The sequence below is a fragment of the Gymnodraco acuticeps genome, unplaced genomic scaffold, assembly GCF_902827175.1.
Source record: "Gymnodraco acuticeps unplaced genomic scaffold, fGymAcu1.1, whole genome shotgun sequence".
Taxonomy (NCBI): Eukaryota; Metazoa; Chordata; class Actinopteri; order Perciformes; family Bathydraconidae; genus Gymnodraco; species Gymnodraco acuticeps.
The window spans coordinates 661,049-677,649 of record NW_022990772.1 but is presented as its reverse complement, the minus strand read 5'-3'; the positions used below and the strand labels follow the sequence as shown (position 1 = coordinate 677,649).

Here is a 16,601-nt window from a genome sequence, read left to right as displayed (position 1 = left end):
GAGGACACAGCCTGTGGAAGCTGTGTTAAAGGAGAAAACACAATTGATGTTGTACTTCCGGTATCTTTATTAGCTTTATTAGACGTGTGCTCTTGAACTTGAATGTCTCCTTTAACTGGATTTAATCATTCACCACATGTTTTCCGTGCATTTCCTTCCTCACAATACCTTTGTAAAGATGCAGCACAAATCAGGTTTGAATGCTAACAGTTCTCTTCTTTACTGCCGTTGGGGATGTTTTGACACATTTCTTGGTGTGTTACTGCCTCCAATGTGTTAAAGGCTAAATACCTGCATTGTTCTGGCTTTCAAAGGCTTTGAATGAATCTGAAATCAGTAATTATGCATATTCAACTGTGGTGCAGCAGTTACTTTACTGACTGCTGTGTCTTACAGAAGATTAAGAAGCCTGAAGCCTGGTGAGTCTTGATAGTTTTTCTAAGATATTTGTGCAGCATAGTCTTTTTTTCCTAATAAGGAGAACAAATGGTTCATTAAGGATCCGCTGCCGAGGTAAGAGACCTCAGTGTGTTAGGCTGCCACCATACTCAGAAGCCTGCGGTCTGTGTTAAACATGTCTCTTTCCATTATGGAGCTTTGGACAGGCAGAAAGACAACTTGGCTGCCTTTTATTTGTTTGTTTTTTTATTTTGGGAACAGCTGAAGCACAGTGTGAGTTTTGGCTGTCCTTTACTGCAGGATTACAGCCTCCTTAACCTTTTAGCTACATTCTCCATCATTCTCTCTTATGTGTCCCTCCCAAGCTGTTCCTTAACCTCTAGACTGGGAGAATGACTGAGAGAGCTGGAGAGAGACAGACGGAAAGAGAGACACAGAGCAGGAAGACAGGAGGAGAGAGTGATCCGGGCCCTCTGAAAGAGAAAAATGGCCACCTGAGGATTAGAGACTGAATATAACTGCTCCAAATGGTCAAGGCTGCAACATTTCACATTTCACTAAATCCCTTTCCACATTCTGACCTTTCTGATATTTAACTCTAAGGCCCATCTATTGTCAGCAAACCTTTTTCCAGCAAAGGAAAGGCAGTTAACATTCAGCCCTTCTGCGATGTATTGAGTGAATTTTGGATTCAGTGAAGAAGTCTCTAGAGCCTGAAAGCAGTCTATTTCTGTGTGTGCGTGTGCGTGAACATGCTTGGGGTTATTCATGTAAAAATACAATCAACTAGCATATAGGGCTGCTCAATTAATCGTATTTTAATCGCAATTACGATTATGGCTTGCAACGATTACGAAAACAACGTAATAAAAATAAAAGGATTATTATTATTACCTTTTTTTTTTTTTTTATTACTTTTTTTTTTTTTTCTCAGTTGAATTAAACTTAATGTTCAGGGTAATCAACTGTTAAAAACATAATATTCACGTTTTTTCTCCAACAAATTGATGTTTTCAAAGTAAATGGATAATCGTTTTTAATAATCGTGATATCAATTATTGACCCAAATAATCGAGATTATGATTTTTGCCATCATCGAGCAGCCCTACTAGCATACTATCTTTTGTTTGCAATTCCAACCTGCTGAATTGTTACATTTTATGCAGCATTTACGTAACAAATCAGCCCATCAAAGGTGTTTTCTTTGAACCTGATTTGAGAAATACGACAGGTTTCTATTTTGCTTGTCGAGAAACATGAATAAAAGCTGTTATTGTAGATGCAACCTGTTTTCAAAAGATGCAAATGTTGACTCCTGGAGGCCGGCTACGCAAAGAAACTCATCAATCCATTGTTGTTTAATTTAAACGTGTCACTCTTTCGCTGTGGCATCGCTTTATCAGATTCAAGGTCAAATATAGGCTCACATGCTGAGTCACTGAGGATGTCAAATGTTTGAAGCGCCTGTTATAGATCCAGCGTCTGACACACACAGTTTCACAGAGAGCAAGATTCAAAGTGACAGAGCTTCCCTGTCGACACCTACCATCTAATCTTTGCCTGTCTGAAGCGCGATCACTCAATAGCATCACTGTTTTACCAGCACTACAATAACCTTAATCGCTAACAAGCCATACAAAAGGCTGTTTCAGCAGGTGAAGCATGTTTATTTGCCGGGCTGCTGACTGTTATTTGGCTAAAACGTTTTTGAAGCCCATATGAGAGAGGCTTGACATCTGATAGCTTAATGGCAGTCACTTCATAACGCAAGGATGATGCATCTGACTGACCTGGTGCTGTCGTAAACTGTTCAGTGGCATTTCTAGACATCAGCACTTTCTAGAACAATGCAGTCTCCTTCACTTCAATGAGATCCCCCTAAGCAGAGGGCTTCATATGTTGGGATTGAAAAACGACCTCAATTTTTGCTGCAACATTCAAATACAACAAACCAACATTAGATTACTTTGTAATGTGAAAGCTAGATTTCTGCTGGGGGATTGTTGCACCAAGAGATTAAACAATCCAGAATTTTAAAATCCAGTCCTGTATCTGAAACCACTCACTTTAAGCTATTTTAACCAAAGTTGCTTTTTAATCGAAGTATTGAAGTTGATGTGCCACAACAAGGACCAATTTGTCTTCAATCCATGTGATGGATTTCTACCTTTTCTCGCTTGCTTGCCATTAATTCAAGGGAACAAATGCAAACTAAGTATTTTAGATTGTATGTTGTTAATTGATTATACATTTTGATTACATTAGTAAATGACTGAGGAGAAAGTTGCCTGCCACACCTGGCAAGCCATTCACTTTACCCTCTCTTATGGCTTAATTAAATCCCAACCGTCAAACAACTTGCTGATGCAACATCAATAAGTTGCCTTAGTCATATGGTGGTTTGCTTGTCTAAAGCTGATATAGCAGCCCATAGAGATTGCATTATTCATCACGCACAATTGTTAGACTGAACAAGGTCAATGCACTGACTGTGGAATCAACACATTTAAAAGGCTTCTGCACTTTAAGAGCTTGAATGTACTTGGTAAATGTCACGACACTCAGCCTGTTACATTATGCAATATATTGCATCTATCAATTAACAATGGATGAGATGTTCAAACACGCCGGTGCATTCATTCAAATAAAAGCTATTTAACTAGAGCCTATGCCCAAGAGGGTTTTATCGCGTCCGACTCCACCCAACTGACTGGCTTGCCAACATGAAGACTCTTAGAGACTTTTAGGGAAATATTAAATGTAGCGGTTGTCATTATGATCCTTTGGGGAGGGCTTCATGTGACTAGCAATCCAGAAAAAAGAAAAAAAATCCCAGAATGTTCCTATTTGTAGATCATGAATACTCACAGCAAATGCAATGATACACAGGCTATTAGTTGTCTTGAAGAATAAGGTTTATAATCAAGCCTAAGGGTAGAGAAAGAGTGAAGTGTACATAGACCATGGTTATCCCCTAGGAAATGATTTATCCATGGAAGCAGCTGGATGTATCTTGATCTCATGATCAATGCACTCAGTAGATGACGTAAAAGAAAAGCCACATGATGTTAGATAAGGTGTTTTTTTCAACACTCTGGGAAACGCTAAGAATCTTAAGAAAATCATGAATGCTTTAAGAAAGTTCCTTTACAGTCAGGCCATTTTGTTTTGATATTAACTTGTATTCATAGAGGCCTAGTGATTGCACCAGAGGAACAGTTCAAGGTCACTGAAACATTAGGATTAACTGTGTCAAGCATGGCTCGGGAGGAAAATCTGATCTGACTGTGTTGCTACATAAAAGGTCAGGGTACCACCAAAATTAAAACATTGAAATACAACATTTAAAAAAAAAATTCATGTCAGAAAAGGATGGATTGTTGATTTGATGGAATGTTAAGATTGGCCTACTCCATAAGCAGCATTGGTATCAACAGGCTCTGCTGGTGTAGGCTTTAAAAAGTGATTATACATGGATATCACACAAACCAGTCTATAATACAACTAAGTAGTAGGTCAAGATAAGGTTCGTTCACTAGAGGGCTAGATTTCCATACTAACATGTAGCACAAGGACAACAGCATACTGCCTACTGTTCAGGGCAAAGAGACAAGTAGCTGCACACATCACTGAGTATATATAATACACGCAATCTTCTGATTTATTAAAATCTCTACCTCCTCCAGGGAAGTTTCCACCCTGCACATGCTTTTGCTTGAAGTTAAAAAACGTGGTTCTTTTAACAGATTTTTGTTTTATTATTCTTGAACTTGCCAGTAACCACATTTATTTTTAATATAATTGTATTAGCATTTGTATGGTCTCTTAAACTCAATGTCCAAGTTAGAAATTGACGTTAGTTACCGGAGGGAATATAAAGTCACAAAAGACTTGTTTAAACACACTAAAACCCTGTTCAAAAAGCCGTTTAAAAAATGCAATTACAACCCCTCGAGTTGAATGTTGTAGCTGTTCATTTTTACAGCAGTCTCTTAAGCTAAGGGTTTTGATACGCAAAATAATTCAGGGCTTTATGTCTGATCAATCTAAACATGTTTTACTCGAAATGCCAATGGTGTATGACTCTGCTCCAAATATGCTCTTATAAAAGTGTTTATTGTTTACGTTACATTTTGCAAGGGTTGTTTTGATTCTTTTGTACCCAGTGTAGTCTTTTCAAATGTCTATACTATTAAAATGGCATTTTTTGTCTTATTGTACTTGAGCATAACAAGAAATGCCTTTTTTTGCTGGGAATTGTGTTTTTGAGTCAACATTCTTATTCATCACAAAGGTCTCAAATACTGCTTTGAATTAAATTGCCTCTTTTTCCATCTGTGTGTTGCCAAACATGCTATTTTGAATTTCCCTGTGCCTCTCTATGTCTCTCCCTGCTTCAATAACAGGGGTCCATGCAAAAAAACAGGGCGAGGATTTATCGGATAACGACGGTGATGAAGATGAAGGTATTTTCCATGGTGAACAAAAATGGTGCATGATTATTAAAACAATGTCATCGTTTTCAGATCATTCATGTTTTTTTGTTTGATTTATCTTTGTTTTTCTACTTGCAATTGCAACCACTAAGCACCCCCTGTCACATTACAATCTTTAGAACAATGTTGTATTTAATCAACTGTTGGTGTGTGTGTGTGTGTGTGTGTGTGTGTGTGTGTGTGTGTGTGTGTGTGTGTGTGTGTGTGTGTGTGTGTGTGTGTGTGTGTGTGTGTGTGTGTGTGTGGGTGTGTGTGGGTGTGTGTGTGTGTGTGTGTGTGTGTGTGTGTGTGTGTGTGTGTGTGTGTGTGTGTGTGTGTGTGTGTGTGTGTGTGTGAATGTGAGGTCTTCTGGGTATCAACATCCAGCCGATGAGTAGTGTTTGGCTTCAGAGTCAGATCGGTTGTAGTAGCTGTCTAGATAACCAAGTCCGGGTTGTATTTTAATATCTCACAGTGACTGGAGCAACTGTTATTACAAGGGCAGAGGCAGTGGTACGGTGTGGCCAGCCGCTGTGTTTCTGGTGATAATGGCAGAGGGAAAGTGAAGCAGCAGTATAATATCAGACTGTTCTCTGGGTCTACCAGCAGATTTAGATGAGGAGCGGCAGTTCAGGAGTGCTGCCGGAGAGGATTAGAGGCGAGAGGTGTAGAAAATGGGAAGTTGCTGCTCAGCAATCGCATTGTTCACTTTCCATATTTATCTTGGGATATTCCTGGCTCAGGGTGGATCTTTGCCGAGATTAGAATGAGAGACGATTCTTGTGCTGCAACAGAAACGGCTTAAGTCTCTGAATCTAAATCAAACCCTTGATATCGCCCCGCCCTTGTCTTCCTTTGCCACAGTAGAGCAGGTGATGCAAGCCTGATGTCGGGTATCAAGGTAAAGCCCTGAATTTATACTGTTCGGTATGGACAGATGGGATTTTTGCACATTATGTGTATATTTGGTGTGCAAGATTGTATGTCTGGAGAAAAGCTGCTTGGGACCTTACCGCCTGTTTAGGGCATATGGACTCGTTACTTGGCAGGGAAGCTGAGATGTCACAGCAAGTTGGCATATTCCCTCACTTATATGAGTTGTACATTGGCTTAATTCATGTCGGCCTCGCTGTGGGTCGTGCATTGGATATTTCATCCTGTGGCGTCCAGGCTTCCTCCCAGATGTTTACGGGTTTTGTAGTGAAACTCCTTCCTCTCTGCCTCTTGGCTCTTCTTTCAGAACGAAAGCTGACGCTGGCCTTGACCACTGAACAGGAAGCGTTGCCATGGCACCACTTTGACACACAGGTGTTTCTTCATTCGAGCTGTTGCAACTGAAGCCAAATTGCCTTCAGTTTTCAGCTTGACTGTATGTATATAAGCGTGCATGTGAATTGTTTGTGTTCCTTCGAGCAAGCCCACATGCGTCAGTGTATGTAGCCCTAAGTCCGTTTAAAATTGCTGACAAGTGCCGATCCCTTTGTCTGGCAAGTCTTTGCATGCGCTCACAGAGGCTTGGACTCCAAGCTGTTGTGCAAGACTAGTCTTACTGAAAATGTGACAAGTCTATTCTTCACTGAGCGCGACTAATGCTATTTACAGAGCATCACCGTAGAAGCACAATACGGTCCCAGCAGAATCTCTGCCACAGCACTGTAACTAATGCATGTGTGACAGAGTTGGCCATCAATCCCTAAACATGATCCAGAAGATTTTCATTGTTCTGCTGAATGTCTTTGTTTTGAAGTGTCATGGCCAATAACATGATTCTAGCATTTAGTGACAGCCCTCTGTAACTGTCCCCAAAGAGCACTGTTACCTCTGTGAGAAAAATACTTAACGCTGAAGGATGGCCGAGTGCATTGCACAAACTACAAAGTCCTTCTAGTCTTACATACTACTGCTCTCACAGTTGGCTGTACTGTCATAGCGAGTAATAGCAGTCTCATTGTCTACAGTAAATGTGCTGCACACATTACTAATGAAAATCAAACATTTGTATTCAAGTTAAAAGCCAAGTAGAATCAAAGCACAAGCAGAACTCCCACTCTCTCACTCTTCAGCTGATGCATCTCTTATCCACATATTCTCATTCAGTCCAGTGAGCTGCCGTCTTGTCTGTTTTCTGTGTCTAACCCCCTCCATCTCTCAGTCTGTTCATCCCAACATTACCATGCTGTCTCAGTTGGCAGTCTGTCTCTCCTGGGCTTATTCCCTCCATCCCTCCCTCCACCATATTTGAGCCACCCTCCTGTTATAACCCTCCAGACACGCTTTTAAATTCGTTTTATTGGAACAATAAAGGGTTTCTCAAAAGTAAGTGACATATGTAATGGACAAGCGATACATAAATTCACAATAAAAAGCTCCAATAAAAACATTCTACTAAGACCTGGAGATAGGCAAAATTAAATAGCGAGTAATATAATGACCTTTTTTAAAACTCTATATCTCTCTCGGTCCCCTGGCTGTCCCACAGGCTCTCCCTCTCAGCATCCTTTCCACCAATCTTTCCCTTCAACTTTCTATCTGTTCCTTTTGTGTGTCCGCCTGTCTGTCTGAGCCACAGTCAGCCCCCTGGCACCCCCAAAGTGCATTCAAATTCTACGCAACACTCCCTCCAGCAACACAAGCGTGCCGGCCAAGTTGCTGTGATTTACATCGGCCCACAATCAAGACTCAATTTTACAGAGGCTGTTATTGCACTGTAAAAAAGCTGTGCAAGCTTTCAATCAACTACCTGCTGTTGTTAGATAAAGGTGGCCATGTAAATAGAGGAAGTCAGGCTGTGTAGGAGCTAAATCTCCCAGGTGGAACATGGCAGTGGTGCTGAGGTACTGTGCCCAGTGTTCGGCAGAGAGCAGCCGTCCCCCACTCGCACCACTGCTGCCTCGGCCCTCTCCCACTGATGAAAAATAGGTGTGTGCATGTGTGTGTTTGTGTGTGTGTTCTCAGTCTGTCATTTGGCACTTTGAGACTCTAGCTCTAATCAGGAGGAAGGCTTCCACCCAGCATGAGCGTGCACACACTCAGACACGTACACCAGCATCCATTAAACCAGTGATGCATGCACACGCGCACACACTCGCACGCATAAACAATGCTTGCATCCAAGATCTAGAAGCAAGCTCCGAATACACAGCATACACACATACCCCCGCCCCCAGAGGAGCTCTCCTTGGTTGCTGTGCCAGGAAGCAGAGCTGAGCTCCACCTGCCTGGGTATTACCATTAATTCCATTGCACAGGCCTGACTGGATCCCCATCCAGCAAAGCCCTCAGCTCAGGCAGGCTGAAGACTGGTGAATCGACAGCGGGGGCAATTCACACTCCATTCTCTCCATTCTGCCACTATCCTATTCTCTATGATGTGGCAGGGTTGAGGAATCATGTCCCTTTGAAGCCCATTTATGCAGAGATATTTGGATGATACTGCTCAGCTTCTTTTCAAGATAAGCATTGCTGCTAATGGCTCATCCACAAGGGCATCAGACGAGCCATTTCAAAGCATCGGAGAACCACACTGTCTATGTTTCCCAACTTGTCCTTTGCTCTTGAGTGGCAGGAAATAATTGGGAAGGCAAAAACATGTAAAAACAGGCTGCTTTTGAACATTCTGGAGAATGGAAGAAGAATGGAGATGGACTTTGAATTTGCTCACTGAGGCTGAGGGAGTTTGTGTGCACATCTGTAACGCCTTTAGTGCAGTAATGCCAGCTTTTGTGGCTTGCATCAAGGACAACAGCCTTCCCTCAGAGACCAAAGAGTAAGTCTTGGTTCAGTCAAGGAGTAAACAGCTGTCTGTGAGTCTTAGAGATGACAGCACCTCTACAGCCTCCTCCTCCCATTTAGATCCAGGCCAGCTGTAGGAAGCTTTTGCCAATAGTCTTGTAGGCTTGCCTTTTATTTTACTCCTCCAGCGTCTATTCTGCTCTCTTTTCTCTCCATCCCCGCACTCACTGCTCTCTGTCTGCCCCGTTGGCAACATCATATTTAACACGCAAACACACCAGCCAGTGAGCAGGAAGTCACCTTCACACAAAGGTCATTCCACCTATTACTTTAACTGTAGCAATGTCAAGATTCATAGCAGAGGTGCACACTCTCTCCTTCTCATATGTCATGTTTAGATTTTCTTTATATACATAAGTCATACCTCTCAGAAATGTCAAGTGTTGTGGAGAACACGGTGAAATCTGACACGCTCTTTTCCTGCCATCCCGTCACTCCTGATGATGTGCAGGTTCTGAAAGTCCACTAGCTTGGAATAGCAACCGCAATTATTATTTTTTCCTTCCGTGGTTTCCTTCCAGTTTCTCAGAGGAGTCCAAAATAGAAAATGTATTACTGTGTGTTCTTTCACTTCAGCCTTTTTCCCCCTCCAAGGCCTAGTCACACACAGAGCTAGCTCATTTGATCCAGTATAAAGGGAATATTAAACAGACATTCGGTGACATTCAGAATACTCTTAGTGACTAGTACAACGGCACACACTACTGTATAATTCGCTGTAATTACACTGCCTGTTTTGCAAGGAGCTCCACAGTTAAACTAAATGTGCTTCTCAAATGTGAACATTTCCAGTAATGGACTTGTCGTGAGTGAAGCGTGAAGCTTGGCATGACAAGAGCACTACAGTAGGGTGCATGTCATGTCCCTGCCACATCAGGACATTGTCACCGTCCTCCACCCCTCCCACCTCAAACCTCACTGATAGCCGCTGACAGCCACCATGTTTCACCAAGTGTTGACACAGTGAATGCCACCGACAGTTATCTCCACTCGCCTTTGTCCCGTCCCACTCTGGAGCGTCAAGGCCGGTTCTGGGGCCGCTTAACGTCAGATATATGACTGACTGTTTTCAGTGGAGTGTGAGGCAAAGGACAAAAAGGTTGAGGTACAGTGAGGGGAAGAGGAAATAAGGATATGGAGGAGGAAGGAAGGAGTGCTCCCAGCCCTCCTGGTGGGTTACACTTGCAGCAGCAACACTTAGAGGATCGGCTCAGGCCTGAGTTATGCCTCCCACTGACACTCCAATCAGTCCAGAGCCACTGTGGTGGGGCACCTATGAAAGGTGGTGCTCAGGCCCTGTTGAAACTCATGCCCTGTGTCACATATGTTGACCGTCCCCCACCCTTAAGCCGGTGCAGTGAACTGGCGTTTTCTATTTATGTATTTATTTCTCTCTACTGTGTTACAATGCTGTTCGTATAAAATGTGCTGGGAGTGTACTGTGTGTCACCGTATAGTTGGTGTTGCATGATGTGATTGAGAGGAATATCTGAGCAAATGATGCGTTACATGAATAATTGTTCTGTCCAGCTCACTCTTCATTGAACGTCAGCTTTCATCTGCATTTCTGTCACGTATAGATTTCTTTGTTCATCCCCAAAACATGAGTGTATTTTTATTTATTTATTTTTATTTTCCAACTCGTTGTGCATGCGATATGTATTGTAAATATTCAAGTCTGTGCATTAATGAACCTCTGTTTCTTTTTCTAGCACAAAGCAATGTGCTACTGTTTGATGCTGTGAATATGTGTATCGATGTAATTATGTGTTTGCCTCGAAGACGTTAGTGGATACGGAGGCAGCTTTTCGAGGTAGCCACTTAGTTACCTGTTACACCAGATGAAGCCGTCCGCTGCAGCCGATAAAGCTCAGATCTGATTGGTTAAGAAGAGCAACTCACCTCATTACCTCCATGTCATGTGGTGCTGCAGCCCGCATGTGGCTGGAAAGGATTATTATTCCTCACTTTTAACTGGAGTCAAATTAAGATCTGTATATTTCCCTCTGACACAGTGATAACTATATATCACATCAGTGTGACGCCCCCCACATCAGATCAAGCCAAAAAATAGATTAGACCAAGTTCAGTGTCTTGTATCGCTCACTCAAAGGGATTTAACTGTTGTCATGGCGACCCGATATGAATCAACAAAAGAGGTGACTGATAACATTGACATGACTAATCTCTTTTTCTTATTTCTGCCCCCTGTTCCGTCACCCTCTATGCCATTCTCTTGTATCTGTGGCCCATTTGTTTAAGTAGCTTGTGTAGGATATGCTGTATTTCTCCCTCTCTGACTGTACCTATCATGCTTCCTCACCCCATGCATCCCCTCCTCTTGTCTAAGATAAGTGTGTGCATAGAGAAGTGTCAGCTATAAATCACATTTCACTGTGTAGCCTTCTCAGATACCAGCAAGATAAAGAAAGCCATAAATAAGGGCACATCATATACAAGTTATTGCTTTGCTTTTAAACGTAACGGGGCCATGAATAACCAAGGGAATAACGGGAAGAGAAAGAAAAACATGTGAATCAAGGATGAGCTCTGCTATAGGGGGTACAGAAAAGCTGTCTCTCTACAAAATGCATTTCAGTAGTTGTCCTTGGTGTTCGGCATGCTAATGTGATGGGGTGCATAACGACGAGCGCTGCTGCAGATGGATGCAGATTGGGCTATGCAGGATGTGGTCGGCGATTAGCTGTTCTTGAGGATTTTTAATTTTGGCTCTCAGTCGCCATAGCAACCAGAATACAATACCGACCTTTTAAATCTGAGCCCATTGCTCCCACTTTCTTTTTTTCCCCTCTGTTTCTGTTTTATAGCTTTATTATTTTCTTTCCTTTTTATTTTTTCTTCCTTCCTTCCTTCCTTCCGCTCTGTTTTTCTCCCTCCCTCTCTATCTCTCTCTCTGTCTTCCTCACTCTTTGCCCTCCCATCTCTTCCCTTCTCACCACTCTCAGAGCTTAGGGGGGAAAAAAGAGAGAGGCAGGGAGTTGGACAGAGATGGAGGGAAGGCGGGGGAGAGACAGGGGAGAGTCTGTGAGTGAAAGCGATACAAAGTAAGGGAGGGGAAGGCGAGAAGCTACACAGAATGCGGGGGGGAGCAGGAGTGAAAATGAGAGAGAGTTTCTTGTCTTCCAGCTCTAGCTAGCCAGCCAGTAATTCAGTCAATTCCTCAAACAGAGGCTTTTTTCTTCCCCTATACCTCTGGATGTGCTTTATCTGGCTGGAGTGTCGCTCCAGCTGGGTATCAAGCCCTGCTTTGGGTATAGAATAAACAACACTTTAGCAAAAACTGAAGCACAAATGTAACTGCCTGCGATGCCAAGCAGGGCCGTGCAAATAAATTGTTGCACAGAGATAGGCCTGTGTAAAAAAGAGGCGCATTGTGTAATTAGCCGGTGCGTTTTCCCTGTCACTGTCAAGCCAGATTAGCCTTCTCCCTGGTTAGAAGATGTGTCAGCGTACCTCTCTCTTTATTCTCCCTAATGGCTTCCTGTGTGTCTATATCGGAAAGTGGGTCTGCCCCCTGGAAGGCAACACAAAACCAAATATAACCCTAATAGTTTGGTTTAAATAGGATAAATACTTGATATGCTAAATGACAAGCCGCATTTTCAGCTGAAACGGCCAATTACTATAATAGAGTAGAACGCATCGTAATGAGTGGGCATTAATTTGTTTCTCATAGAGCAGATATGAAAGACTATTGCCTTCCGTTGCTTTAGTAAGCCAGCAGACTGTATCCTTACAGCTGGTATCTGAGAGGTGACCGTCAGCTTGTCTGTTTGTGGCCACCATGCACTGTATCTGCTGTTTCTGAATCTGAGCCGACCCTTGATCGGAGTGGGTGGACGACATTGTGAATGTGTTAATGATGGCCGCTCTTGCAGACATCCGAGACACTGGGGCCAAGCCTGTGATGGTCTACATTCACGGAGGATCCTACATGGAGGGGACGGGGAACATGATCGATGGGAGCGTCCTGGCCAGCTACGGAAATGTCATCGTTATCACTATCAACTACCGCGTCGGAGTCCTCGGTAAGCAGCTTTCCTTTCTTCTTTTTTCACTTCACCTTCTCCCTCAAGGACATTTTTCTGGGCCATCTTTATAGGGCAGCTAGGTGTAATGAGCACTGCTGATTGCCACACACACTCCAAATAAGAGCAGGGAAGGAGCACATCACTTAAAGGCATCGACTGGTTCCTGTGCTTCTTGTTGATGCGGTGCTCGTGTATCAAAATCACAGTAATTGAGTGTGCTGAATGTGGGTTTGTTGTTGTGACTGGGGTAAAAGAATAAATTAAGAAATTATTGTAATGAGGTTGAAAAAAATGATGAGATGGGCGTGATGCCGGAGAGATAGATGAGAGGAGGAGAGTCTGTTAGAGAGCGAGGGGTTCTCTCCGAGTTGCATTTGGTTGCAGATTGACTCACACAGCTGAATCCTCTTTCAGACACTTGTGAGTGTGTGTGTGTGTGAGAAAGAGAGAGAGAGCTCCATGGAAACAGCTGCAGCTACACAAAATGGAGTTTGTTAGCACACTTCCCAAGCTTTGCACCTTTTCCATCCGTCTCTCTGACACAGCGGATTTCTCTCCTCACATTTCTATATATTTACATGTGTCATGTACCGGCTACAACACACTTTGCATATCAAATCAAATGTCCCTTTTTGGAATATATTGCCTGTAAGATTTGGTCTTTTGCAGGCCGCTGTTTACATAAAGGATAAGGAAAAGAGTACTTTTTTTAATGTTTCCTTTGGTCAACGAATCCCATGAAATAACCTAAACTAAAATGAATCATCTGTGCTCTTCGCTGTCTGTGGCTCACAACCCAAAACCTGTTGGTTGTAACTAAAGATGTTAATCGTTCATTTGAAAAATATATCATTTCATTTTTCAGCTTTAATTTCAAATAATTCCTCAAACTGTGGATAATCGTTTGGTTGAAGCAATTTATAACAAATGTAGTTTAACACAAGCGACGTATAGAGTAATATGGAACCAACTCGTTGCTGTCTTCAAAGCTTTATCTCAAGTGTGCTAACATTAGCTAGCATGATCCAGTCTATGTGTACTAGAACATGTAAGAAGTCATTATTACTGTAAGGGAAACTTCTGCAGCAATGGAGAGTCAGGACTCAGAGAGACACGAGGAGAGTTGGAGCTTTGATGTCAAACACTGGTGGTTTATTACAAGTATACGGCCGGAGGGTTCATATCACAAGTCACAGCAGCCAGAGGTTCTGACTGCACGGGTAGAGTTGCCACATCAATTCTGAAGCGCCTCTCTCTCTCGATAGCTCTTTTAACTATTACAGTGAGTTAATCAACATATTGGGGGAGATAACGTAAACATCTGAGAACACTGGAGATAGCCCTAACATCTGGAGACACTGAATAACTTGTCTGTGGAGCTTAGGCTAGAAGCCAGCGTTCTCACAGTCATAAACTATCTGTGACCGAGAGTTGACCGGTCATAAACTGGGAATATCAGCATAAGCTGAGGCCTCCCATTCCTTAAGACAGATAACAGACGTCAGGGTTGGTCATAAACGTCAACGGGCAAAAAGGTTAGATATCTTAGGAGTCCAGGAGAATTATTCCCTCACAATTACTATAAATATGCTATTTGTACTTAAGTGAATCTGAATATATAACAACATCAATAGTCCCAGCCTGGGATGTATAGGTCGCTTCATGAATCTCAATGTGCACAGGATGATAAACAAGAAAATAAAAGAAGAAGAGAGAAAGAATATGCTAAATGTGGATGCTCCCAGTCTTTCTAAACTATTTTATTTAAATTGTTGTATATTGAGTTTTTTAACTTGTTCAGGCCTCTTAAATGTATTCTCATAAAAATGTTTAAAGAGTTCAAAATTACTATTTTTTAAACTTTTAAAGCTGAGAAATACACAAACTCTGGCAAAGTGGCACAAATAGAGTCAAAAGGAAAACATATAAGGGACACTAACATATATCAGGCTTTGACGTTGGTACTTTCATGGCATATGTTGACAACAAGAAAAATATCAATATGACCAGCCTTATCCTTAAAGGAGCGTTCTGCCTCGCTTTGCTGTTGAGAGAGCTCCACGTGTCACAAAGAGGTGGAAAGTGACTGAGGACTGCTGCCTCCTTATCCTCCAGGACATTGAAATTACTGGTGTGGTTGAATCACTCATTCATCTTGAGACTCTCTTTTTGATGGAGATGAGAGCGCTACGGCCTATCGATTTTGTCATCAGGAATGCTCGCCTTGAATGCGCTGTGTTTTTCTCTGTCATTTTTTGTGGAATATCATTTTGAGTGTTGTAATCAGCCTTCCGGGTGGTAAGGTAGTTGGGAGCACTCGCTTCCTCGAGCTGCTGCCGCTGGTTTAACGCTGATCACGTAAACCCAACACAGATTCATGATCATATTTCTTTCATGGCACTTCAATTATGAGTCAGATGTTTCTTTTCTCGCTGCCACATTTCGCTAAATGTCATTCTACATGCATGCACACACACCCTCAAACACCACATGCGAGAACTCGGAGCATGTGCATGCTCACATACATGCTAATAGCACACATTGAGCAGTAGGACCAAGCAAAAAATAATCTTTGGACACGTACATTCAGATGTGGATTAGCACAAACACGCACACACTCGAAAACATGCACAGACACACACACATACGTACAGTTCACAAAGCAGCTCTCTTGGTGAGTTCCCCAGCAGCCATTCGGAGAGATGAGCAGAGAAGAAGTGATGCATGTAGTTGAGCGATAATGTCCATCGCTGAAGCATGGTCTGATAATCTCCCCATGGTACGGCTTTAAACTGTTATTACAGACGCACTCACATAAACCAAATAAAACCAAGGCCAGAGAGAAATAAGACCGTGATGGGCCAATCAACACTAATCTGTCTGGAGATTTTCAGTCATAAACAGTGAATACTCAGAACATGAGGAATCATAATTACATGTCTTCATTTTATTTGTGTTTGCAGTGTTTTATTGAATACGGGTGCCGCTAAGAGTTTCAGCACTAATCTAGTCTAGACAGCATTAAGGGGAGTAGATAAGCGGTTTGTATTGGACATTAGCCACTGCACACTCAGTTGAAAGCTTGCAGTGAAACATCAGGACTTACGACAGATAGATGAGAGCAAATACTCCAGATCTTACTATGGCGTCCACTCAAGTACTGTGCAGCAGGACATCTTCCATTTTATAGAAGAAGAAGAAACTCGTCATTTAGATTCCACTCTGGCAGTTTCTTGTAGCGACGCAGAGTAAATAAATAAATAAATGAATATTAATGAACAAATGAAAGCTCTTTTAATTAGGCTGCTTAAAGGGATGAGGGAATAATGGCGGCAGAGAGAATTAGACAAGATAATGAGTTTAAAGTGAAAGCAGACAAGGCAACAAACTACGCTTTCTGACACTAATATAGCTCTCCCACTGTCCCTGGGCAATCTGAATATGGCATTAATAATGCAGTAAACACCTTTGGAATACACACGACAATGTGAATAGTAACTCTTCTCACAGAAACAATAGGTCCAGACTGTTGGGCAACAACAGCCCTCACAAACAAATCTGTGCTGAGGGGATTTTTAATGTGAAGTATGAAAAAAAAAATTCAGCAAGCAAATTTCAACAAATTGGACAGCGCCAAAACCTTGGTAAATGTCAGCGATGAATGTTTTATGTATCTATTGCATTCATTTCATTCCCCTTCCACCATTTTGGCAGCAAGACCTTTTCTTCCAGCTTTTCAACGGAGCAAAGATATTGAAAGATGGCGCTCAGTGCGTCATGAAACATAGATTTAGCATTTGTTTGGTGTTTTCCGAAAGACGGGCTGCAGTGGATTCCATTGTGGTTATATAATATATGCATGGTGTCTTATGATTCTACAGTG

The 16,601-nt window shown here is 42.3% G+C and overlaps 1 protein-coding gene across 4 annotated transcripts in view; it reads left to right on the top strand.

Moving 5' to 3' along the window:
• Positions 1-16,601, top strand: part of nlgn3a (neuroligin 3a) — a 131,886-nt gene that overhangs the window by 31,984 nt on the left and 83,301 nt on the right. For 3 of the 4 annotated variants that reach the window (XM_034232602.1, XM_034232600.1, XM_034232598.1), the window contains 2 exons: positions 4,806-4,865; positions 12,566-12,715. In XM_034232602.1, the coding sequence (XP_034088493.1) occupies positions 12,595-12,715 (121 nt within the window). In that variant the 5' untranslated portion in view covers positions 4,806-4,865; positions 12,566-12,594. The remainder of the gene's footprint in view (positions 1-4,805; positions 4,866-12,565; positions 12,716-16,601) is intronic. The other variant, XM_034232601.1, reaches the window with a different exon arrangement.